This window comes from Lepidochelys olivacea, assembly GCF_965140295.1.
Source record: "Lepidochelys olivacea isolate rLepOli2 genome assembly, chromosome: 2".
NCBI lineage: Eukaryota > Metazoa > Chordata > Testudines > Cheloniidae > Lepidochelys > Lepidochelys olivacea.
In genome coordinates, this window is record NC_140412.1 from 123807691 (window position 1) to 123834677 (window position 26987).

Genomic DNA, 26987 nt, shown 5'->3' on the forward strand with positions numbered 1-26987 from the left:
GTAGCTTCTTGTCCCTGTTTGTTCCTGCTCAGCAGCTTTTCTAGGCCTTGTTGTTTGTGCTTCCAGTGCAAATGCTGTGGAAACCTCTTTGTGTAACCCTTGTGGACATGTGATGGTCTCTTATTTTTGATGTGTGGCTTGTTTTTTCTACATCTGAAAGACCTCTAAAATCAGCTGGCTCAATCATTCTGGGCTATACAAGCTGGGGGCACCAGGGGGATAAAAGAAGCCAAAATAAGTCTCATTCAGTGTCTCTTTGGGTTGGGTTGCGAGGGGAGGGGAGGATGGCATGCTTTTTCAGCACTCTCCCTCCACCCCCCCCCCCCCAAATAAGGGTAGTTTAATCAAAATTAAAACATTTTGCAGGAATGTCCATTTTGACAAAACTTTAGATGGGACAAGATTGAAGTATTTTGTTTTGACAATATCAAACATTTCATTTTGATTCATTTCATTTAGATTATATTAATTTATATAATATGGTATTTATATATTCATGTCATGTCTAATATAAACGTCAAAACTAAATGAATGAAAACAAAGTTGAAACAAAATATTTCAACACTATATTGAAATGAAACATTTTGGTCTCAATTCAAACTTTTTTGGAATTATTTCACAGGAAATTGAAATTTCACTCTTCTAATTTAGAACACCCCTTGCCAAAATGTTGCACTTTCCTGCAGAACAGAATTTCCAGTTCTCACCCAGCTCCTCTCAAAACACGAAAGGCCCCTGTCCACACTACAAACTTCAGAGTCAGGACTTCCGAATTACCGTGGGTGCAGCTGGCCAGAAGGGTTGGGGTTCAGGCAGCTGTTCACAGTTCGATCCTCATGAAAACGTGCAGGGATTTTCTGGGGAAGTCAGTGCTGATCTCGTCAGCGCTAAATCAGTGAAGAGAATTCTTTGCCATCTCTAGGTTTGTCTACACAGAGTGGGAGTGGGGGTAGAGGATTAATTTGACATGCATTATTTAATTTGCAGGACATGAGCTACACTAATGGCACACACACAGGCTGGTGGTGCCTCTTTCGATTCATATCATTGTGCACAGACAGTGGTGGCTTGGTGAACAACAAGCATGTTGCATTCTCTGAGGGTATCCCATGGTCCTTTGCTTTGCTGCTGAGCAGTGTGCATTCTGGGATTTTTCTCTCTGTGAATTGTGGGTTGTATACCAGAAGCCAGGGCATTTCAATTAAAAAAAAAATCCCATTTTTCCATTCTCTCTTCCCCATGCTTCCTTTTCTGGGCAGACTAGCATTGATTTTTGAATTGCTGTCAGCCAGCATGGACTCAGCAACGCTGGCAACTGTGAGCACACAGAGGCTGCTTGGACTCTATTTCAGCACTCAAAGCTGGATGACTTTGGGTTTGGACTTCACTTGCCACATCAGCTGCAGAGGCTGAGGAGGAAGAGGAGGACGGCGAGCAACTGACATGAGAGAAGCAGTTGCTGAAGTAGCTTCACAGCCTGCAGTGCCATTTCTGGGCTCAGGAAGCCAGCATGGATTGGTGGGAAAGGATCACTCTGCAGAGCTGGGGCAATCCGCCATGGCGAGAGAATTTCAGGGTAGTGTAGGCAACCTTTTTTGAGATCTGTACAGAACTGGCCCTGGAGCGGCAGCATACCAACACATGGTGCCCCATACCTGCGGAGAAGTAGGCTGCCATTGCCATCTGGAAGCTGGTCACCCCAGAATGCTACTGGAACACCGCCAACCAATTTGGCCTGGGGAGATCAGCTGTGGGGGCCATTGTTTATGTGTGGTGCCATGGAAGAGGTACTGTTGCACCAGGTTATAAAGCTTGGTAATGTTCAGCATATTACTGATGGGTTTGCACTCCTGGGATTCCCAAACTGCTGCCATCAGTTGCTCCAATACAATGTACCTATTATTTGGCTCCTCCCATCCCTTCCCCTCCATGCCCGCAGTTCAGAATTTATACACAGAAAGGGGTATTTCTCCATGGTGCTACAAAGGCTGTTGACCACCGTGGCAGGTTTACAGACTTAAATGCAGAGTGGTCTGGAAGAGTCCACAATGGTTGGATTTTGGGAACTCAGCTCTGTTTATCTTAATGGATCAAGAACAGTTTGCCTAGAGGATGATTATGGACATGAATGGTGTGCAGATTGCTCTGGTTATCCTAGGAGACCTGGCTTGTCCCCTGCTTCCCTGGGTAACAGCCATTCACAGTTGGTTTGGCCAGAAGGAAGGAATTGTTTAACTACAGTCTTAATAGTTGCAGAATGACAGTGGGTGTGCATTTTGCCATTTGAAAGGAAGGTGGTGCTGTTTGTGGAATATGTTGGAAGCTGGAGGGAAAAAAATAAGTGCCTTAAAATTATTGCTCCGTGACATTTTGAACAACATTTGTCAGAGTAAGGGAAAAGCCTTCCACCTGAGATTAAGGCTGTGTCTTGAGAAGCCAGCAAGGAATCCAATACAAAATAGAAACAGCCAGGGCAATGCTATCATAGATACCTCTTGATCTTACTTTGAGTCTCAGCCTGAAAATGTGCAGCTGTTACCCAGTTGAGGGTGTGTGTGTGGGGGTGGGTGGGGGGGGATTGTGAACAGTGCAGTATTAGTGAAGTGAAGGGCAATGTTGTGGAAATCATTTTATTTTGTCTGTGCTTGGTTCTTCTGTAAAACACTCTGAACTATTTACAGTCTATGGATTTTCTATATAAAATGCATTGACAACTCTTTTTTTATAAATTATTTTAATGAGTTTTATTATTAAACACTGTATTATATAGCAAACAGAAAGAGGCCTTATTTAGAACAATAACTAAACAAAAATTCAAAGTGACATTGTGCAGTGGAGGGCAGAACACAACCAGGGGAGGGAGGGCTCAATTCACAGGGGAACATATGCCTCGCCTCTTCCTCTTCTGGTGTTGAGTGGCAAGGGTCAAAGTTATTTTGGGTGGTAGATGAGGGCTCCCAGGTGAAATTGTTCTTGCTGTCCTGAGCTTGGGTCTGTGAAGGAATAGCCTTTGTGGGGTTGGGGGTATTCTGTTGGGTGTAGAACAGTACACGCTGTTGCTAGTGTTCCCAGTACCCTATATTGTCAGGGGCTGCATAACATGGCTGGGTCCTGGTTAACAGAAGCTGCAGCAGACCCTTCCGGCTCTCTGTTGCCTCCAGGAGATGCCTTCATATCTCCATGTCTATTTCAACAGCATCTTTTACCGTTGCAATGCTGTCCCTGGCCACTGTGACACTGTCTTTGTTCACCCCAATGGTCTCTCTGAGGAGCTCAGTTTCTTTTTCCTTCTCTTTGCCCAAGTACAGCCTCCATCTCTCCACTATTTTCATTTGTCATTGGGCCTCTGCAAAGAGGCCCGCGAACATTTCATGCTGCGTTTTAAGTCTCTTCCCTATCAGGTTAGCCAGCATCTCAGCTATTGATAAAGGCCTTGTCATGGAGGGTCTGTCCACTGCAAGTGCTGCAGCTGTGGGAGGAAGGAAAAGATAAAAGTGGTTATTGTTCATATTCCAGAGAGGCTACAATAGCATTGTTTTTCATATGCATGTGACGTTATTGACATAAACTGTGACTGTATAGATCGTTGTTGTAACCAGGGTCCTATGGTTGCACCAGGTCTTGTACAGAGGAGGCCAAGTGGGGTGAGTCTGGAAAGGTTGTAGTTTGCTGGTTATGATTATACAGTCTGTATGTGTGTATCATTTTTTGTATTTGAAGTTATGAATATTGGCTATTTACTTGTATCTCAATGTGTTTGACTCTAAGTAACCTCATTGAAGCATTTGGTCAGCTTCTTGAGAAAGTCTCAGTAAGTGCCCAATAAAGAAACACTTAACTGACAATGGACTTTAGGAGACACCAATCCACATCTGAGCTTTCCTGGGGATGTTCAAACTAACATATAAACAATGGCGTCGGCCTGCAAAATGCTGGATCATTCATAGACATGTGACTTGCCCAGGTGGCTACAAACTCCATCTTGTTGCTATGGCTTTGCACAGAAGAACAAAGGGGTTTCCATTCACAAGAGAGAAAATATAAAAGGCCCTGGAAGCCTTTCCGTTTTGTCTTCAGCTGACTTAAAAGATAGCCTCTCCACCCCAAAGAGATGCCTGAAATAAACTGAAAGAAAGGACAGTAACTATGGGGGGTGTGAATGATTGCTGGACCCAGACTAGGAAGGAATCTAGTCTGTGAAAGAAGCTTATTGGAACATCTCTGAGGATGACGTTTACCTGCATTTAATTTCCTACTGTATTAGGCTTAGACTTGTGTGTTTTTGTTTTATTTTGCTTGGTAATTTACTTTGTTCTGTCTGTAATTACTTGGAACCACTTAAATTCTACTTTTTATACTTAATAAAATCACTGTTACTTATTACTGAACCCAGAGTTAGTGACTAATACCTGGGAGAGCAAACAGCTGTCCATATCTCTCTATCAGTGTTACAGAAGGAGGACAATTTATGAGTTTACCCTGTATAAGCTTTATACAGAGTAAAATGGATTTATTTGGTGTTTGGATCCCATTGGGAGCTAGGTGTCTGGGTGCTAGAAACAGGAGCACTTCTTAAGCTGTTTTCAGTTAACTCTTCAGCTTTTCGGGGACGTGGTTCAGACTCTGGGTCTGTGTTTGCAGCAGGCTAGCGTGTCTGGCTCAACAAGACAGGGTACTGAAGTCCCAAGCTGGCAGGAAAAATGGGCTCAGGGGTAGTCTCAGCACATCAGGTGGCAGTCCCAAGGGGGTTTCTGTGACCCAACCCATCACCATGCACTTGGTGACTTTCTTTCCTTGAGATTCTTCCTAGTCTTGGGGGAACTTCAGAGATGGTAAGTAGTGTGTGAATGAGAACTCTACAGGGATTTTTGTCTGTGTGTTATTTGCTGCTTGGGGTTTGCCGTTGCCCCTCAGAGGCTAGGGAAGGGTTGGGAATTTTGCATTTTTGCTTATACAGTGTGGTAGGGGTGAGTGGAGGGCCTGCGTGGAATCCCCTCTACATCACTTTTAGGCTGTCCTGATTCTCAGTGATGTTACATATAGGTGGGTGACTAAAAAGCAGAGAATGGCCTTATTGAAAAAAGCAAAGGGCAGACCAGTGAGCTACGTGGTGAAGTAATTCACCAAGACGGCTCTTCCCCCAAAATGCTGCAGGAATGGAAGGGGGATGGCTGCATAGCCATCCTCCATAATGCCCAGACCAAAATCAGGTAATTTCTTTGGCTTAGATTCTGCTTTATCTTCCTTGCAGAGGTGGTGAAAGTGCAGAGAAAACTAGGGTTCTGCCGTGGTTGTCTGAAGCATTCACTGTTACAGAGCATCAATGCCTCCGCAAGGAGCTGTAGTTTTTGTACCTGTACAGGCATGCGGTGTCCGTGTCTACTTCATGTAAACTGAATAGCAACCAAACTTCCTGTAACCACTGCATTGATAAACTGTTTAATTTTGCACAAATGAATGTTTTCATTACTTAAATAAGCTTGAGGAGGTATGGGGGGTGCAGGTGGAGGCTGTGCCAGGCTGCTGGCTGCCATTTTGAGAGGGCAAATGGGGTTGGGGGGGTTTGCCAGACAGGACAGATGTGGGGAGAGGAAAGAAAAATAGGTGGATGGACATGTGTCCTCCATGGTGTGGGCTTGAAAATGGTCAGGACTTTAGCATGAGACAGATGCAGGCTGCTTGGCCAGAGCAGCCACCATTTTGAAAACTGTATGGAGGGGCCAAAAACGCAATGTGGACTGGGGACGAGGCTGGAGACTCGGAAAGGCTCCTAGCTTGCATCAAACTAAAGTGGCTTTGGCCATGGGGCACCCAAACTGAAGCTAGCATAGCACAATAATAATAATAATAATAATTTAATTATAAAGATAGATACTTACATGACAAGCTTCCCTTGAGAGGGTCTGCCTTATCAGTCCGAGCCTGGATTTCTGGCTGGGAATTGGGCTTGGTTGCTGCACATCAGGAACTAGGCTCACTTTCTACCTGGCCAACATCATGGTTCTGAATCCTGAAGAAATCTTAGCATTCTGGGGAGAGGTCTTCACTGGCTTCCTCATGTTCATCCTCCAGTGAGTCTTGCAGGTTGTCCTTGGGGTGGGGACGGAGCAGGGTCCATACCCTTCCTGGTTTGGGTGGTAGGGTAACTGGTCAAAATTCTGTCCAGCTCTTCAAAAGATGGACAGGTCACATTGCCACTACTGGACCTTTTCCCAGCATCCCCAGTGTGAATGTAAGTCCTCCTGGGCTGTTTGCTCTTTACCCTGCAGTGTTTGGTGTGCTGGTTGAGGCCCGGCCTGGTTACGTGCTTAGCAGTGCCCATAGAAAGAGCTTTCTTCTGGTGGGTGGCCACAAGAGCTTTCTGATGCTTCTCCCCAGGTGGTGATGAGATTCAGGGTCTCAGCATAGCTCCAAGCAGCTGCTCTAGGCATGTTTTAGGGCTTCTGGAGTAATACTGATGCATTCAAATCCAGGAGAAAATGGGCAAAATCTGGCCCTGTGCCAGTTTTTAAACAGGGAAAGGGGCATCTGGTCAGCTTGACACCAGAGCAGTGGAAGGCATAGAGGTAAATAGACAAGTCATTAATGGTTGCCTGCAAAGCAGTGTGGGATAGCAGCTGGAGGACTGCCAAAGAAGTGCACGACAGCTTTGCATGAGCACAAAGAATAGAACAAACTCTATTTGAGTCAAATTTCTTTCACTTTGAAAGAAGCTTCCAGAGTTAATATGATGTACAGGAGAGACTTCTTCCTACCATAGGCTGAAAGCATTATTTTCCAACCCTGTATCGGCTCCATTGTCAATGCTAGGTCTCCTATACGCAGTGCAGAGAAGTAGCTCTGTACCACTGGGCAAGACGTGGTGAGCCGCTTCTGCACTAAATATTTCACTGCGAATGTTTATATAGTTGTGGCTACCTCTTAAAGCTAGAATAAAGGACGCTTTTAGGCCTGATCCTGTGTGCAAGGATTGCAAGATCAGGTTCAGTTCCAAATGTTTTTCACTTTGAATGATCCCATTTGAACCATCCAGCTAACATGCTTATCTCCTTGTTCTTGGACAATGGTTTTTCACTATCTTCCCTTGTTACTCCCTGTTTCCTTTTTTGAGTGTTCTACTCTGGCTTCTCTCTTTCTGCTCCGTGCGTCCTAGATGGCTTCTTACCTCTGTGCTGTGCATCTCCCCTGTAACTCTTACAGCTTTTTTACGAGCAGCAAGTGAACAAGTGTAAAGAGCTTTGAGAAAAAGAGAGGAGACACTGGAATAATAGGAGCATTCACATTCTGTGCTTGGAAGAAAACATGTAGGGTGCAAAAGAGTGAAATTATTTTGCTCTCGATTTCTCCTAGTTCCAGTTCTAATCCTACCTTTAAGCCTCGCCTTTTGAACCAAGTCCCACTCTTGAAATTTTAGATGCCTACAGCATGACCACAAGATCTGAATTTGCACAATACTGACACTTTTCCTCGAAGAAAAGCGCCAATCACTGGGAAATATTTATATAGATGCAAATGTTGTATAACCTTCAAGCGTATAAAATGTCATTTTATTGCTGCCTTTAAGGAGCAGATGTCACTTGGCATTATTGATAATGGCAGGTTCATAGCGCACTGTGCGTCAAAGCCTCTCACATCCAACTCAGGCTATAGAAATAAGTGTCACTAACGGATGGCGTCCACTCTGATTACCTTGATTGTCCCTCAGAGTGAAGTTGGGGTTGTTAGCTGCCTCAGGAGCCAAGCTGTAGTAGAAGTGCTGACCCCCTTGTGGGTCATCCTGGTCAACTGCACTCACTGTCTGAATCAGCTGTGGGATGCAAGAACAAAACAGAATGATAGCAGCCCTGCTAGGGAGACACCGCTTAAAGAATTACACTCCAAAAGTGAAAGCCAATTCAGTGTTTGAACAAGACCATCTTGTGAGGGACAACTCATGACCTGAGACATTGAAAGCCTTCTCGACTTCATTTTATTTCATTACAATCATAAAAATCCCAGTAAAACTAGGGATGGGCCAATTGGTTCATTTAAAATAACAGACAAGCCACTCCTCAGTTCCCAGCTTAAATCAAACCTTTTTTGAAGCCTCTGAAATGCTCAGAAGCACATGATCAGAAGTCACAAGAAAGCCCATTGTAAATAGACTTCCAACCTCATTTTCTACTACCAAGTAGATAACTTTCAGACACTTATCCACACTGAACCCTAGATGAGGATTTTGAACACAATTTTAATTAGTAAGGAATGTTTCACAAGGAAACATGTTGCTTTGCTTAAAAGATGGAAAAAAAGGCAGTTCTGTACCATTATATATGTAAATTTTCCATGCTTGATTTCCATGTGATGAATGCTCCCTTCCAGGGGTGTGCACAAGGGGGAAGGCAAGCAGGGGCATGAACAGAACGTGCCCCTCCAAAAATGGTCAAATTTAAATTCCTGCCCCTGCTCCATTCGCTGGTTTCTACTAACTTTCACACAATAAGCTAAACCTACTGTAACTTACGGAATATAAACTTCCCTCCCCATTCTATATATTCTGTCACCAAGGATGTGCACTAGAAAAAGCATTTGGATTTCAGAAGAACTAGTGCTGGTGATAGTGTGGTTGACCCACAGTTCAAAATATCTTGGGTGAAATTCTAACTCCACTTAAGTCAGTGGGAGTTTTGCCATTGACTTTAAATGGTGAAATCTAAGCTCCCTTAATTTTTTTTAATTAATTAGGTTTTTCCTATGGAGTCAACAATAAGAAAACAAACAAGCATTGCCTTAAGCAATGAATATAATAGGCTGTTTGGAAAGAAACTAAAATAGAAGCTGATTCAAAGCCAATTTCTGCCACCTTTACACCATATGTAGCCTGTTGATTTCAATGGGGAGTAACAGAATACGCCCCTGGCTCAGCCTGAGCATGTAACAGAATCAGAGACAGACCGGTTGCTTAGTTTTAATATAAAGAATAAACTTCTACTTGAATTCATAGCATTGAAGTTTGTTTTCTAAGTGATTAACCGGGAAATGATCAATCTGGACAGTCTTAAATAGCACTTTGAAACTGATTCCAGGAATGTTTCAGAGTGGTGCAAAGCAATTTAGTCACATGACTCCAGTTATTCCTAATGGCAGCTGCCTGTCTAAATTCTCATGCACTACTTGAAAAGTTTGTCCTCTAGGAAACCCAAACAGTGATGATTTTTCTTTGCCTCATGCTGGGGCTTCTTTGTGCATAGTTTGTACAAAGTTATCTCTGGTATAAACCCATTGACTTGAGGAGAGTCATATCGTGAAGTCGGCCCACTTGCTCCAGGCTACTTTATAGTGGTAATTAGGCTTGAAATAGATTTAGTGAAAGCTAAGGGCAGGTCTAAAATAGGAAATGTCTATTTTTTTTCTCCCCTACTAAGAGATGGGCATTCCAGTTTTTAAATTTAGGCATCCAATTCTTATTTGAGCACCCAAATGTAGTACCGTGGATACTGAATGCCTAAGGGCCAGGTTGAGCAATGGCTGGGCTCAGTGACAAAATTCCCACTGACATCAATGAGTGTAAGATCAGACCTTAAATGCTGAGTTTGTGTGTCTGCCTGTGGAATATAGACACCCCAATGAATGAGTCCATATATGAAAGGTCTGATTTGAGACAGAGGAGTGACATCATCGTGAAGTCGACACTGCTTGCTTCAGTAGAGTGATTCTTGATTTTCATGGGTGTCAATGAGTGGAACCTAGGATTCTATGTTAGAAATACCTAGACTTCCTGTAATTACATGATCAAACCCCTAGAGAGCTGACTCAGTCTGTCATCCTTCCTAGAGGGATAGGTTCAATTCTATGCAACTTACTATGCATGTGGAGTTCTTCCTGCCAGGATTTAAAAAAGCAAAAAAAAACCCCAAGAGCAAACAAAAAACACAACCCAAGCCACTGCCTGTCATGTAGGAGCACTAAAGACCTCATAATGCTCTTCATTAGAGGCTGAGTTTACCCCAGTGATCTCACATTTCCTCTTGTCATTACTGCTGTGCAACATGCTGTCTGATTGTCTGCTGCCAGCCTCTCTAAAGATGGCTTCATGTCAGAAGTGAAGTGAATCAGAGTTTACAAAGTACTTTTTGATCAATGGGGAGGAGAAAGGTGCTATGGATGAACAGAAGGTGCTATGGATGAACTCTGCTGAACAGAGTTCTGATGAAACATCTGATGTCCTGTAGTGCACATCTGCTTTGCCCCATCCCCTCCCCTTTCTTAGTTGCTGGCTATGCCCATACAATGCAGTATCTGCATGTAAGTGACAACATTCATCTCTCACAGACATATAGGATTTCTCACCTGCCCAGCTTTTGCATTTTCACACACAAAAGCTTCATAGAACCTGGAAAACTGAGGAGCATTATCATTCACATCCAGGACTTTTACTGTGACTGATACACTGCCAACCTGTGAGGGATTGTCTAAAAGAAGAAAGAACAAAATAACTACAGGGACTTCATAATCACAGGGAAAAGTAGCTGCTTGCCCTACCAAAAAGGCAAGGGAACTCTCCTTTTTAGCCTTGTTGCACTGAATGAAATTTATTTGAATTGTAACCGGTGTGGGAAGATAGCAGATACTATAGGCAAGATTGAGTTCCAGTTTCCAGTCTAACCATCTCGACTCCTCAAATGTTTACGGCTCAAACCTGGCCTCCAGAACCAGGTAAATTTCTGGGAAAGTTTGAGACGATGCCAAGAATTAAGGTAGGCTAGGGTTGGAGGATGTGATTCAATTAGTCGTGTTTCAGAAGGCAATGGGCTCAAGGAGCTGATTAAAATTTTTTGAAATTCTGATTTTTCTCAAAATTTAGAATTTCAACTATAAAACAGCTTGACATTTTGGACAAATATTTTATACAAAAATCATCCTTTTTTTGATCAGCTATAGCACTAGTTGAAAAATGTAAACAATTCTACAAAAGTTTGCAGTCAAATTTCAAAGAGAAAAAGATGGAATTTTCATGACACCTTTTGTGGAAACCAAGTGGGACATAATTTATCAGCTTAGTTGCTCACAAATGGAAGGAGAAATGAGTTCATCAAGGTAAATATCTTCAGATCAAATAACTTACAAACCCAGTGTCTACAAGATAAATACATTAGCTTCTTTCTTCTTGTGGTGTTTTATGGTCCCCCACACCCAGTTATCCCACATAACCAAAATGAAACACCATTCAAAAAACAAGATGAAGACTGAGTGATCAAATGTTCAACAGTTCATAAAAGCTGAGATTTAGTTCTCAACTTTAACCCTGCTACCTTGTGTATATATTTAAAATATTATCTCTCTCTATAGCATGATGTAATATTTTCAAATATTGTAGAGTATACACTCTGGAATTTTTGTACTTTTTTATGTATGGTATTCATATTGCATGTAGCATGACTGTACTACTGAGTTAATACTATTGAATAATTTGATTATGTAGTTTATCTATCCATATATGTTTTATACCCATCACCGAGGTATATGAATGTCTAATTTATAGACTGAATAATACCAAACTATCCTTTAAAAATAGAAACTCATAGACTTTGTGATGGTCCCATCTGACCTTAATCATCTAGTCTGATCTCCTACATACTGCAGGCCACAGAACCTCATGCACCCACCCCTGTAATAGACCCCTAATCTTTGGCTGAGTCACTGAAGTCCACAAATCATGATTTAAAGACTCCAAGTTACAGAGAGTCCACCATTTACACTACCTTAACCCCACCGGTGATCCATTCCCCATGCTGCAGAGGATGGTGAAAAGCCCCCAAGATCTCTGTCAATCTGACCCGGGGGAAAATTCCTTCCCAACCTCATATATTGTGGTTAGTTAGACCCTGAGCATGTGGAAAAGACCCATGAGCCAGACACCTGGGAAAGAATTCTCTGCAGTAACTCAGAGCCATCCCCATCTAGTGTCCCATCACTGGCCATTGGAGACATTTGCTGCTAGCAGATGTAGATCGGCTACATGCCACTGTAGGGTCAGATCAGGTCATGACTCCTTGCTGCTGCTATATAGGAAGTGGAAGTGTGTTATAAAAGCCCTTACATTAGCTCTCCACTACTGGGGTAGGTCACCCTTGCGCTTAACTTAAATGAGCCTCCCTGGACTTATGAAATTGGATTTTTGGCTGCATTAGACTAGTTGTGCAGTGGCAAGTCAAGATCCTCTTGATCTGTCCCTCCAATCTTTTTCAGATAAAACAAGCAATTCTTCTTCATCGAGGACTAATCCAAGGCAAAGTTTTACACTAGTAACTTTGAGCTGTGTATATTTAAAACAACAAGCAAAACCTTGACACTTTTATTAAAGCAGGAATGGTATATTTCCGCCCCACCCCGCTCACTATCACCTTTCACCTAACTCAGAGATGGCAGGATGTATTTTGTACAACCGTTCCAAAAACATTCACTTGCAGACTGAGGATGAATATACAATTTAACAAAATTCATGGGGCCAGAGGCAGAGAGGGAGAAAGCATAAGAATGATGCTGTATCTTGGTGGTCAGAACACTCCCTGCAATGTGAGACACCCAGTATCCCTGCTCTAATGGATTTTTTTTAAATTTATCCACAGTTTGAACAGGAGACTGAGGGACCACATCAGAATATCCCATAACGCCATGGCTAAGACATGCACCTGAGAGGTGGAAGATCTCAGTTCAGATTCTTCAGGTGAGTGAAGGGATTTGAACCGACTTTCCCACATCCCAGATAAGTACCCACCAGCTAAAAGTTAGGAGTTGTCGACCGCCCTGGCTGTTTTTGTAAGCTTGTCTATTGGAGCCCAATGTGGAGGGCAAGTCTGTCTTCTCCTGGTTCATGCATTGTTCTGGGATTTAGGCAGCTGGACGCCTGGTGAGGGGCAGCAGGGCACATGCTCAATGGCAGAAATGTAGGCTCCTAGTGAACTTTTGCTGCAAAATTTTAGGCAAAATTTTAGTGAGTTTAAGTGCCTACAGGATTTGAGGGCAGCTGAGCTGGAGATTTGTGAATCCTAGATGACCTGATTCTTGGATTTAAGTCTCTAAACTGGCATTTGTGCACCTAAGTCCGTTTGTGAATCTAACCCTCTGTGTTCACTGCTGCAGTTGGTAGAAGTAACATTTACTTTTGAAGCCTTTTGATAGCACAGTTAGTTTGAGATTTTCAAAGCTGTCTAAAATAAATGGGAATTTGGTGTACAAATCTCTTAGGTGATCTTGAAAATCTCAACTTTAATTTTTAAGGACCTGATTCCCCCACCATAGCGAACTGAACCTTATGGGGCAGGTGGTCCAATTCACTTAGCAGTCTGCGGGTTCTGCTCAACAGCAGAGTGGCAGAATTGGCTCCTAGGTTAAGTTACTGATCGCAAAAGTTGCCAGGTTAAAGAGCCCTGGAGTATGAAGTACTCCAGCCATAAAGCAGGCACTGCCTAAATAGCAGGAGTGCACACTCATTCAAACTGCCCAGCTGGTCTGTTTCAAATCTGATGTAGCCCTAGATGTGGTCTTTCTAGATCAGTCCAATCAGTTTGTGGACAAATGAGAGACTGCTCACAAAGATACCAGTTAATGCTGAGTGGTGGCAGATTTTGTGATGTCCACAAGAAAACGGATTGAGATAATTAACAAAACCGTATGAACCATAGAGGTTTCAGCTCAGATGCCTGGAGCTCTGCTTTGAATTTCATGTTCATTTGTACTCCAAACCCCAAGCTAAGCAGTTTTTCATAGATGCATTTTAAAACTGTCAGTGCCTCCTTTGCACCTAGACATTCACAATGGTGAATCTGGGCTGAGTTTTTGGTATGTAACTAAATAGGGAATCCTAGCAAATTTCAACTGTTCTGGAGTTGTTAAAAGCAATTCACACAGCTTCAATAGCTTGTGTGAAATGACTTGGCTGTAAACAGCAAGCAGATGGTAATGACATTTGTTCTTTACTGACCTAGGATGGATTTGAACCAGTGATCCAGAAGTGAAAAAGCTTTCATCCTATTTCCAATTCCCTGAGCCATCCAATCCTCCCTAGAAGCCTTGGTTTTTACTCTGATACACACTGCAGCATCTGTTTTTGTTAACTAGTTGTTCTAGTTGGGGGGAGGGCTCTCACTGAATCATATTTCAAGAAGAGCTTTACAATAATTCACTTGAATGCTAATGATTTGAGAAAACAACACTCTGCATTTAATTGTAAGCCCCCCAATCTCATCCCTCTACCAAAAAAAAGTGGAAAAACTAAAATATAATATTCACTCTGTAATGTGAGAAGTTCAATTCAAACAGATGTGACTTCCATTCAATTAATAAAACAACACCTGAATCGCTTAATTGAAAACAGTCTATCACTGTTCCTGTTGTATCTCTAATTTATCTACAGTCTCCATCTACTTACTCAGCTCCACAGCCAGCACAGTGATATTGTGCCAAGAAAGGTCTTCCCGGTCAAGAGGTCTTGCAGTCATCAGAGCTCCTGTTGCAATGTCGACGTAAAAGAACCTCCCGGGATCACTGCTTCTATCAATTGAATATCTGCAAAAGTACATATTAAAAATATTATGCAACTCTTGTGGAAACATTGGTGCTACATCCATAAGAACGGCCATACTGAGTCAGACCAATGGTCCATCTAGCCCAGTAGCCTGTTTTCCAACGGTGGTCAATACCAAGTGCTTCAGAGGGAATGAAAAGACAAGGTAATCATCAAGTGATCCAGCCCCTGTCACCCATTCCCAGCTTTTGGCAAACAGAGGGCAGGGACACCATCCCTCCCCATTCCAGCTAATAGCCATTGATGAATTTATCCTCCATAAATTTATCTAGTTCTTTTTGGAGCCCTGTTATAGTCTTGGTGTTCACAACATCCTCTGGCAAAGAGTTCCACAGGTTGACTGTGCATTGTGTGAAGAAATACTTCCTTTTATTTGTTTTAAACCTGCTGCCTATTAATTTCATTTGGTGACTCCTAATTCTTGTATTATGAGAAGGAGTAAATAACACTTATTTACTTTCTCCACACCAGTCATGATTTTATAGACCTCTCTCATATATTCCCTTAGGTGTCTCTTTTCCAAGCTGACAAGTCCCAGTCTTATTAATCTCTCCTCAAACAGCAGCCGTTCCAGACCCCCTAATCATTTTGTTTGCCCTTTTCCGTTCCTTTTCCAATTCAAATGTATCTTTTTTGAGATGGGGTGACCACATCTGCATACAATATTCAAGATGTTGTCTTACCATGGATTTATATAGAAGCAATATGATATTTTTTGTCTTATCTATCCTTTTCCTAATGTTTCATAACATTTGGTTAGCTTTTCTGACTGCCGCTGCACATTGAGGGGATGTTTTCAGAAAACTATCCACAATGACTCCAAGATCTCTTTCTTGAGTGGTAACAGCTAATTTAGACCCCATCATTCTATATGTATAGTTGGGATTATGTTCGCATTTATCAACATTGAATTTAATCTCCCATTTTGTTGCCCAGTCACCCAGTTTTGAGCCACTAAGGAACCTCACCAACTACCACATGGAACATAACTGCATTCATCTAGAACCTACTCCTGTTCCCATTGTCTTCAGTAGGTAAGGATTGGAGCCTTCACTAACTGATAAGTGGTTCAGTATTGGCATCTCTTCACAGGGAACACTAATAGTTTGAAGCTGGAGGGTGGGGAGTGTAATGCACAGTTCACCACAGACTATGTTGAAAGTTGTACAGCCTAACTAATTGGGTGGGAGTCTGTTACTGAGATAGTTATACTAGTACAATCCCTACTGGGGATTGACATCAACAGAAGCAGAATCAGGACCATTATTCTGAATTCTTTTCTGCTTTATAATCTGCAGAACAAGCGTGCAAGACTGATTCTGAGACAGCATCATGTTGTATAGCACTGGCAATACAAAACACTGTAAAGCTCTGCACTTGGGAAAGAAACAGCAATTCTCCCCCCCCCCCCCCGAAAAAGTGAGAGAAGGAGGGGAAAGGGTATTTTTTCTATTTCAAATAGAGATTTTTGAGGTATTTGATTTATTACAGAAATCTGCATGAGGGTTGCTGTATTTTTCTATAATAATCATTCTTGTATGGGGTCTATAAAAACATTTTTCCTATGACAGTTTAAGGCCAGCTAGTATCTGGAAGTGAATATAGCCTTCTGATTAGTGGTTCAGCATTAATCAGTGATGTCACAAAGCACAGGTGGGGGCTTTGTACTGATTTCTCCAGACACTATCTCCTGTTAATAACTAGTCTTCTACGCTCACTTCCATTGCACTGTTTAAATAATTCTCCTTAGTCACTCAGCAGTATTCAAGCCATATTTCCAGCAATTGGAGTCTCTCAGTGTGGGAGTCCAGATGCCAGAAGCTGGGAATAAGAGGATTTGAGTGTTCCCATGTGTTTAGTGAGCCCTTCTGAAAGATATTCTGGCTCTTTAAACTTATTTTCAAATTTGAAAAAAAATTTTAATTAAAAATATATATTTTTTTGGATTACAACCATAGTGGAATTATTTTTGAGGCACTGAGTGTGTTTTCCTCCTCTTTTTTAAAATTTTTGCACTACGAGGGCCAGATTCTCCCCAACCTTGCACCTCGTGCAGTCATTTACACCAGTAGAAAGTGAGTGAAAAGACGGTGTAAAACACTACCATTCTGATTTTGCTCTCACTAGACATAGATGTAACTGGCCAAATGAGGTGCAAGCCAGTGGAGGAGCAATAGTTGATCTCTACATCTTTATTTTCCCAAATCAGTCACTCATATTTTGTTTCTGTCTGTGTATTTACAATGCAGGAAGAAAGAGAGGCTGTATGTAAGAAAATGTGTGTATGTAAATATTGGGGCATATTTTTAATTGCTCCTGAATTTAAATAGTTGTTCTTGCCTTGCTGTTTGTATTCCCACCGCCCCTTAAAAAGTTTGTTCTCAACTGAGTTAGCTGAAAAGTCTAGAAAAAACTCAAAAACTACAGTAAAAATATGAACAAATATCTACCTTTTGTGTCTACAGATTTTTTTTTTTCCACACATGCACACAAACTTGCTTTCACTGCAAAGCTGCAGAGTGTGGATGATGTCAGAATATAAGACCCTGAGGCAGAGAGAGCAGAATGACGTAGTTTGATAGTGAAGGATAAGACTAAGATGAGAAGCACAGAGCAGAATGAAGGATAGTCTCATAACCTAGATAGGAGTTAGAAACGTTTGACATGATGTAGGGAAAAGGAAAGAATACATCTTAGAGCACTTATAGGGGGAAAATGGTGTGCTAAGCAGAACAGACTGTGTCTGTCAGGTTTCCTCCCTATGTGAAGCCCATAAAGCCACACATAAGGATTTCACTGTCCCTTCAAAAATTGTAACAACTCAGCATCTAGCGTTCCTGCTGTGCTCCTCTGTAAAAATCCTGAAGCCAGGCAGCTGAGAAGCTGAACTTGCACAGGGGGAGGGAAACAATATAGCAACCACTTGCATAGATCAGAGAAACGTTTAAGTGTTATCTGCTGGTCTATGAACATGCAATGAACCTTCAACTTTATGTAAGTTTCAACAATGAATACATGAGATGGCCTCAAAGAACATTGGAATTTTCTGCTAAGACTTGGCTGCCACTCTGGAAATGAGAGAGATAATCATGTAGCTCATTCTTTTTGTTCCTGGCTGAATTGTAGATATGAAGCTCCCGGGACTGTAGTTTACCTTCCTTTATTGCTTATGGGAATATCTAGCTAAGCAGCTTGAATATCACAATATATAATTGAGGGGTCTGTGCATATGTTGTTAGCACTATATCTATTACAAATGTATTTGTATATCTGAACTGTTGACAAAGATTGTTACATGCAACCTATGTGTTTTGAAACAGAAGGGAAAAGAGAGAAGAGAGCTGATTACCTACAACACAATATGGGGACAGATCTGCTATGGAGGTTTCAGTTTACACCAGCTGAGCATCTGGCCTAAGACATACAGTAGAAAATCTCTGGATAACAAGAAAAGCTAAAAAAACACTCTGAAAAACCTGATTGAGTTGTTGGTCACATCAGGGTCACTGGCAGAAATAATTTGTATGGTGGTTCCGATCTCCACATCCTCAGGCACTTCCACAAAATAGAAGCTAGACTCAAACACTGGGGGCTCATCCACATCCTCCACGCTGATGTGCACAGTCGTGGTGTCTCGGAAGGGGCCCAGGTTCAGGAAACGCATTTCCAGGTGGGGATTGGTGCCCTCTACTTTTAAAGTGTAGCTCTTCTTGCTCTCAAAACTTAAGGGCTGAGGAAGAGAAAAGGACAGTGTTAAGCCTGTTGAATTCATTGTGTTAGGCTGCAGCCTCCTGCGTGCCTGAAAGAAATGCTTCTCCCCTTTACACTGCATCTTGGTGTCTTTCCACAGATTTCTCTCTGTTACACTGTCAGTCATGCCAAATACTACATCTAAATATTTTTAGTTGAAAATAAATCCTGAAGTGGCCGTTGTACCAGGAACATTCTGTATTTAACTAAAAACCATACCACTAAAGTGATGAGAGGAAGGGTTCTGTTTGAAACAACTGAAAAACCGAAAATGATTCACCCAATCAAGTGCTATCCATAAGTCTAGTGGAAGCAGAAGCAATTGCAAGGTTATAGTTAAGTTATGGGGGACCCTGCTGCAAATTTAATTTCCTGCAGTTCTAATAACTAAATCATAGAATCATAGAATATCAGGGTTGGAAGGGACCTCAGGAGATCATCTAGTCCAACCCCCTGCTCAAAGCAGGACCAATCCCCAATTTTTGCCCCAGATCCTTAAATGGCCCCCTCAAGGATTGAACTCACAACCCTGGGTTTAGCAGGCCAATACTCAAACCAAACCTTTAATATATAGGGAGTTTTACAGTGGAAAATAGCTCAGTAGAATCCCCTTAATTGGTGCAGAGTCTGAGCAAAACAAACTTTGTGCCTATAATACAATTGCCCAGTTTTCAGAGGCATACAGTGTTCTGTAAAAAATCATGGATTTTATGGTTTTAAGCCTCATATTTTGTAACCTTAGAACCACGAAACTGCCTTGCATAGAGCAGATCATTAACCCACTTAATTCACTATGGAGGTGGATCTGATTGAGGCTTGTACAGCTATTCCCAACCTTTTGGAGCACTATTGACCTTCAAACTTTGTCATTCTTTTCTTTTTGACAACTGAACGAAATTAGACAGGTAGTGGAATTGTGAGAGGGCTGGGTGGCAGGGCAATTGGGAGTGCATTCAAGGAGGATGAAGGGGAAGGCCAGTTGTGGTAGGTATGTGGGAGGGCACAGCATAAATGGCAGAAGTTCTCCCCAACCCATAGGCAGCAGAGATCATCATGCACTCGCCCCCCACACCACCACCACCATGGAAGTCAGTAGTTTGCTGTAATTGCTACACTCTGCTGAGCCACTTTGTGGCAACCAGAAGAGGTACTCACTCACCTTGTGCAGTAATGATGGCTCTTTGGGTGCCACACTGTAGCTGTATGTGCACCCCTGTATCTCTAATCCGAGATTTTTGGTAGCCGTGTCCATTGAGCCTATGCATGTGCTCTCCCTCCCTCGTGGTCTGCCTCGAGGCTATCTAGCATTGTGCTGGTGAACCCCCTCACTTCCTTCTCCACCACAGAGCCCTACAGAAACTCCACAGAGGGCAGGTTGTGGAGCATCCATAGGGGGACACACATCTTGAAGAACCATCATTACTGCACAAGGTGAGTGACTTCCTCTTCTTCTTCGAGTAGTGTCCCTATGGGTGCTCCACCGTAGGTGACTCCTGAGCGGTACCCACCACTGGAGGCTGGGAAGAAAAGAAACAGGAGGGCATATTGCCATCTGTGTCAAGGTAAGGGAGCCAGACTTGTCATGGCCAGGAGGAACAATCAGAATAACTCTCACTTTGTCTTGTTGAATTTTCAACAGGACCTTTGAGAGAAGAGGAAACTGGGAAAAGGCATACAAGAAAGCCCTGTCCCAATCAAGGATGAGGGCGTCTCCCCAGGCTGGCCCTGGAGCAGTAATGAGGACATTTCTTGTTCCGGTAAGTAGCGAAGAGATCCATAGTCAGGTTTCCCCAAAGGGCGATTATATCTTGAAGCACCTCTGAGTTCAGTACCCACTCATGGTCATGACAAAAATTTTGACTGAGATTGTCAGCTGTCATGTTCTGTATCCCTAGTAAATAGACAGCTGAGATGAGCAAACTGTGATGGATGCACTAGTTCCAAAGTTTGAGTGCTTCCTTGCAGAGGGAGGGAGATCTGGCACCCTCTTGGTGATTTATGTACAAAATACAGGTCATATTAAGTCAATCATGACTTGTGTGGGTGTTCTTGATGAAGGGCAGAAAGTGTGCACAGGCGTTCCTGACAGCCCTTAGCTCCAAAAGAGTGATATGGAAGGTCACTTCTGTAGAAGGTCATTTGCCCTGAACCTTGTGGTTGTGTAGGTGAGCTCCCCAGCCTATTAGGGAGGCATCCATCCCAGGGTGGTGAGTCTGCATAGCGGGAACAATACTCTCTCACTTATACTGCATGAATTTTGGCCCCGATAAACTCCAGTCACTGTGCCGCTACAATGAAGAGTACCTTGGAGAATACCCTGGGTGGAGCAGTCTGTACTGATAATGGTCCTGCCTCAAAGGTAAACCGTAGGAAGTCTCCTGTACGATCGTTGTATTGAGATATGGCAGTAGACATCTTGTAGGTCGAGGGCTGAAAATCAATCTACTTGCTCTAGAGCTGGAATAATGGCTGCGACTGTGACCATCTTGAATGTCTGCACCTTCCTGTATTTGTTTAATGCCCTTAGATCTAGAATGGGCCTCCAAGCTCCCTTTGCCTTGGGGATCAGGAAATAATGAGAGTAAAACCCCTTGCTCCTGAGCTGCACCGGGACTGGATCACTGGCCCCTAGGCATAACAAATTATATGTTTCCTGATGAAGTAGGTTCTCATAAGAAGGGTCCCTGAAGGGGGACGGGGAAGGAGGGTTGGAATGGGGGAGAGACATTAATTGAATGGTGTAACTCTTCAAAATTATCTCCAGGACACATCAGTCAGAGGTGATATTTTCCCAACTGCTGTGAAGTAGGGCCAGGTGACTTCTGAAGGGGACGTGACAGGTGTGTAGGTGGCAGCTGATGTTGCAAGGTATAATTGTTCAGGCCCTCAACCAACCCGTCAAAAGTGCTTAGACGAGGTGGTTTGAGAGGTTGCAGACTGGGGTGTGCCCACTTTTGAGCCCTGGTCCTTTTACACTGTGGCTTGTAACAGCACTGAGATGGTGGGTATTGAGGAGATTGTGACCTGTGCTGTGTCTGAGAGGTATATCTTCTTTTCTGTCCCGCAGTGTAGATTCCTAGGGAGCATAATGTGGTCCGAGAATCCTTCAGGATGCGGACAGAAGAATCTGTCATCTTTGTGAAGAGTTTGGGCCCTTCAAACTGGAAGTCTTCTGCAGTTTTTTGGGCAATCCAGAAAGGTGTAGTCAAGAAGCCCTCCACAGTACCACTGTCATGGAGATCGGGTGGGCAGATGTATCAGCTACATTCAGTGCTGTCTCTAGCACCAGTTTGGCTATTAACTGATCCTCTCTAAGAATGGTCTGAAACTGTTCCTTTTGTGTCTCCAGTAAACGTTCTAGAAATGCACTGAGTTTCCCATAATTAATAAAATTGTATTTGGCCAATGACAGTTTGGTAATTTGTGACTCTAAACGTAATGTCGCCGACAAATACACCATCTTGTCAAGTCGGATCATTTGGGGTCGACTTGGCATTATGTTGCTTGCTTTCTGCATTAACCACATCCACTGTGATGGAGTTGGGTTGCGGATGTTGAAACAAAGTCTATCTCTTTGGGAGGGATGTAGTATTTTTATTTTTGGCTCTGTTGCTGGTTGGTGCGTTGGAGGCTGGTGTCTGCCAGATGACTTTGGTAGGATCTAGAATCACCTCATTAATTGGGAGGGCAATTCTGGATGAGGAGGAGGTGTGCAGAATATCCACCAACTTGTTATGTGTATCTGCCACCTCCTGTAGGGAAATCTGCAGCTCACCTGTCACCCTCTTGGTAAGATCTAGAAAGTTCTTAAAATCATCACCTAGTGATGGGCAGGAGGGAGGCGGTACAGCCTCATCTGGTGGAGATGAGGATAAGTGTGCTGGAGGGGTAGCTTCCTCTTTGAGTCCTTCTTCCTGTTCTGAAAAAGCTTCCTTCTCCCCTGCCTCAGGGGCTCTGGACAGCCAGGCTGTAGGACACCATCTGGTGGACTCTCTCTGAGAGACGCTGGACGGCCGTGATATGTGTGTGTGTGTGTACTTTGCCCAAGATTGCAATACGGCCATGGAGGAAGGAGGGCAGGCATGGGTGGTAGGCTTACCCCAGGGGGCCCATACTACGATTTGTGGGTTGGCTCAATGAAATTGGGGAAGACCCTTGTATTGTGATGAGGGGGCAGGGAAATTACCTCCTCCTGGCCACTGTCAGACTCGACACTGGGTAAGGGTGGTACTGACTGGAGTAGTGGCGGTACACGGCCTGGTGCCAAGAGCGATTCCGGGTGCCGGGATGTGCTTGGTACCAGGAGCCTGGTACCAAGTAATGGGGATTTCATTTCTTCCCCAACCATCAGGTCTTCAGGGTACCAGAGACCATGCAGAACCCTGGGCTCACTCGGTACCACGGACGAGTGTCCACGGTACTTTGTTGGTACCGATGGTTGAGAAGGTGCAGAGCACTCCCTAGATGAGTTTTTTGTTGCACCCGGTACAGAAAGTTTGTCAGTGCCACTCTTTTAGAGATGGTACGTTAATTGTCTTAAGAGCCACAGGTCTCCAGGGTACTAGAGCTCACTTGGTACCGCAGAGGAGTGTGTTTGGTATGTTGTCAGTACTGATAGTTGGGAAGGTGAAGAGCACTCCTCAGATGGAAGTTTTGTTGTACCTGGTACCAAAGGGTTTTTCTATGCTGCTCTTGGGCAGCGATTTAAAGGGCCCAGGCTCCACTGTGGTGGCAGCAGCCAGAGCCCCAGGCCCTTTAAATTGCCGCCCGAACCCCGGGACTCCCAGCCACTGCTGCAGCTACCACTATCATGGGGTAGCTACAGCTACCAGGGGTAGCTGGAGCCCCGGGCCCTTTAAATCTCAATTTAAAGGGCCCAGGGATTTAAAGACCCCACCTCTTCTGGTTAAGGCCCCGCCCCCTTCCAGTTGAGGCTCCACCCCCCGCTCAGGACTCCAGCGTACCAGAGCATGCGCGCCGGCTCAACCGAAACTGTTGCCAAAAATCTCCGATTAGAGACGCGGGGCGCATGCACCCATAGGGACACTACTTGAAGAAGAACTAGCTACCTTCTCCCACAAGGGGAGTCAGAGCCAGGGGCTCCGCTTTCCAGCTGAGAAGCCAGATCCACCTACTTAGAGATGCTGAACTCACTAAAGTTTGAAATGCTTTGAGGTCTTTGGATGGAAGGTGCTATAGAAATACAAAGTATTATATTATTTACTGACTCAAACTGTCTACTAACAAGCCAGTAGGAGGCAGGATGGGGAAGGAGCAGTCGGAGTAGGGGGAAGGTAGCTGGTGAGAAGCTGTTCCTCAGATGGCTTTTAGATCAAAGTGTCCTGCAAACCCTGTGATTTTACACTAGTGACAAGTTCCATTGTCTATTTATTTAATTGCTGCTCATCACTATTGTATCAAGTAGCTAATTACTTAGGCCTGGTCACACCGTCTTTATTTGGCAAAACTCCAGTTGAAGCCAGTGGTAATTTTGCAGGGTTAAGAAAGGACATTAGGATTTGGCCCCTTTCTCTGTTCATATGAATCATCTGGTTTTCAGTGAAGTTCCATGGCCAGAAAGATTGTCTATTCTGACATGATTTCCAGACCAGTTTTACAGATCGAAGAAGTTCAGCTAAATTTTAGAACATTTGAGAAATTATCTGGACTGAACTGGCACTCCAGACTTTTTGAGATTAACCATAGCTACTTTTTAATCCAGTTTTACAGCTGGATTGATGCACAAGGGGTTTAAGTGACTTGCTCAGTGTCTCTGCATGCATCAATGGCTGTCTGCATTGCAACAGTTTAGAATTTTTTTAGTTCCCAATCCTTTGCCCCAGACACTGGACTCACTTGGCCTCATGGAAGTACTATTTAATTGACTCTAAAGTTTAGGTTGCACTACAAATATGTTATCCTTTGAGTCTGTTAATAGTGTGGCAGGAAAACTAAATCTTTTGTTGTTGTTGTTCATAGAGACTGACTACATTCGGGGGAGGGATAGCTCGGTGGTTTGAGCATTGGCCTGCTAAACCCAGGGTTGTGAGTTCAATCCTTGAGGGGGGCCATTTAGGGATCTGGGGCAAAAAATGGGGATTGGTCCTGCTTTGAGCAGGGGGTTGGACTAGATGATCTCCTGAGGTCCCTTCCAACCCTGTGATTCTATTATTCTGTTTTGTAGAGATGGATCCAAAACAAAAATCATGGAGCTGCATTCTGGGTACAAACTTTGTAGCTCTACAGAACAAGCAAAACACACAGTTCGCCACTTCTGCTGTCCTTGTGGGGTTTGAAATCTTGATCTGAATGAGAACTTTTCCAAAGTGGAGTGTGGCTATACACAAATTAATAATCTTATAAAATGCCATAGGGGCACACAGTTTTACAAAAATATAAGCTCTGGTAGCCTAGAATGAGATGTACCTGACTGTGTTGGTGTTAGATATTCTTCTCCTTTGGTATGTTCTACAATGCATCTTTTATAGTACTGCATACTTATGCTTAAATGCTTTGCAGAATCTTGGCCTTAAGAACTAGAGTAATGGTTCTCAGTTGGACGAACGCAGAAGTGTTCCAGGGGTGCATCCACTCATCTATATATTTGCCTAGTTTTACAACAAACTACGTATAAAGCACTAGCAAAGTCAATACAAACTAAAATTTCATACAATGACTTGTTTATACTGCTCAATAGACACTATACATTGAAATGTAAGTACAATATTTATATTCCAATTGATTTATTTTATAATTATAGGGTAAAAATGAGAAAGGAAGCAATTTTTCAGTAATAATATGTGCTGTGACAATTTTGTATTTTTATGTCTGATTTTGTAAGCGAGTAGTTTTTAAGTGAGGTGAAACTTGGGGTACGCAAGACAAATCAGACTTCTGAAACGGCAACAGTAATCTGGAAAGATAGAAAATCAAATCCATTCTCTGTGTCACTCTATTTTAGTGGATGATTTTGGCTCAGGCTATTTAAACAGAGAACTTATTTCATTCTGAGTGCACTAGATATGCCTAGGAAAAGGTATAACAATAGCTTCATAATCAAGAAAGAGTTCAACAGCTAACATTTGTATAAAATTATAAAATAAATATTCTGCAGGAGATACTCTAAGCAAAATACTATATTCCTTTCTGTGCAGCCTGTGGTACAAAATACTAGCAATTTCACAGCTGCCATTTTAAAGTAGAGCTTCTTCTAACCTAATTAGCATTTATGGATCTTCAAGCAGCAATTAAAAAAACAGCCTGGTTTTTATTGGTTTATAAATAATTATTTGGCTTGCTTTATTATTGTTTATGGGACACCAGCATGAAAAATGTCTACAGTTCAAATGCAAATATTGATCAGATCACTCACACTGTTGTGTAATTAAGCTACAAAGGTTATTTACGTGGATAAATACTGAACTGGGACATTTATGTACCTATTTATTCAGATCACTGTCCCGTCTCTTTTTAAGGTTTTTTCCTGAGAATACAGCCTGTTTTCATATTTTAGCAAAGAGTGTTAAAGAAATGGTGTTTCATAATGGGAAAGAAGCTATTGTCATGTAATGGGAACCAAGTTACAGTAGCCATAACAGAATATTGCACTCATGAAATGTAACCGGAACTATTAGCTGTATAAATGGATATAAAAAGAGAACTTACTACCTTTCTCACAGTTATGATGCCAACTTGGTAATTAGGATCAGTGTTAATGTCAAAGACATCCAGTCCATCTCCATCTACAAAGCTGTATTTCATTTCAGCATTAATGCCTTCATCCAGGTCTTTAGCAACAACACGGCCCACAGTGGAGCTGACTGAAGCAGACTCCAGCACACTCATCTGATAATGTTCTGGCAAGAGAAGTGGAGGGGGAGGGGGAAAAAAACATGACTGGAACAAAAACTGTACAGGAATTCAGAGGACTGGCCACAGTCAACAAATCCAGCAGTCTGAAGAGAGGTCCAGTTAAAGGTTCTTTTTTCCAGGCTGAAAAGCAAAGGGTCATCTCCATTTAGGAAGCCATCACTAATTTGGATTTGCCTTGCTGAGTTTCAGTAAGCTGCCTGTTAGGGGCATATTTAAGTGATTTTCATCAAAACACCAGTGCTTCCAATGGCAACTCAAAATGAAATGAGAGCAGAATTAGTGAATAACTGATCTGCTTTAACAGCAGGCTTGGGGAAAGAGAGAACTGCAATTTAATAAAGTAGTTTTTTTTTAAAGTACAAATACAATGCCTATGATATTACCTGCCACCCTAGCTCAGCTCCATGCTTGAACAATCTCTCTTAACTATACCGTTTATTTAACTCTATTCTAAAGGACAGCATCAGTGATGGGGCCTGATGTCATTTAATACGATTTTCCCTAATCCATAGGATTGACACCAAGTCTCGCCACTTGATGTTTTAAAAATAGAAATGACATCTATAACATACATCAAGTCAGACTTGATTAACAAGGGGAAGAGGAGGAAGAAAATAAAAAGCAATATGCGGTGATGGTTTTGCTGGAGAGTGCTCCCAGCTGAGTTTGGTTTTAGCAAAGCAGAGTATGTAAAGGGAGAAGGAGAAAAGGAACAGACAAAAGTGTTGAAAACATTAAAAATAACTAGAGTATCAGGCTGTTAGTCTAAGAAAATATGGGCATTGCTCAAGCCACTGAA

At 42.8% G+C, this 26987-nt stretch overlaps 2 protein-coding genes and 1 long non-coding RNA gene across 7 annotated transcripts in view; 2 read left to right on the forward strand and 1 right to left on the reverse strand.

Annotated features, from left to right (window-relative positions):
* Nucleotides 1-14504, forward strand: part of RNF152 (ring finger protein 152) — a 204580-nt gene extending 190076 nt beyond the window's left edge. For both annotated transcript variants that reach the window (XR_014710470.1, XR_014710471.1), the window contains 2 exons: nt 12609-12706; nt 14396-14504. The gene's annotated coding sequence lies outside the window, so the exon portion shown is untranslated. The remainder of the gene's footprint in view (nt 1-12608; nt 12707-14395) is intronic.
* Nucleotides 1-26987, reverse strand: part of CDH20 (cadherin 20) — a 166660-nt gene that overhangs the window by 4622 nt on the left and 135051 nt on the right. For all 3 annotated transcript variants that reach the window (XM_084620967.1, XM_084620965.1, XM_084620966.1), the window contains exons 6-10: nt 25985-26172; nt 18043-18296; nt 14411-14547; nt 10330-10451; nt 7690-7807 (exon numbers count right to left, since the gene is read on the reverse strand). In XM_084620967.1, the coding sequence (XP_084477093.1) occupies nt 7690-7807; nt 10330-10451; nt 14411-14547; nt 18043-18296; nt 25985-26172 (819 nt within the window). The remainder of the gene's footprint in view (nt 1-7689; nt 7808-10329; nt 10452-14410; nt 14548-18042; nt 18297-25984; nt 26173-26987) is intronic.
* On the forward strand, nt 14555-21711 carry LOC311516662. 2 transcript variants are annotated; one of them, XR_014710472.1, is made up of 5 exons: nt 14555-14711; nt 15503-15600; nt 19956-20073; nt 21081-21156; nt 21384-21711. It is a non-coding gene; the product is annotated as an uncharacterized lncRNA (long non-coding RNA). The 2 variants fall into 2 exon arrangements; XR_014710473.1 differs by lacking the exon at nt 21081-21156.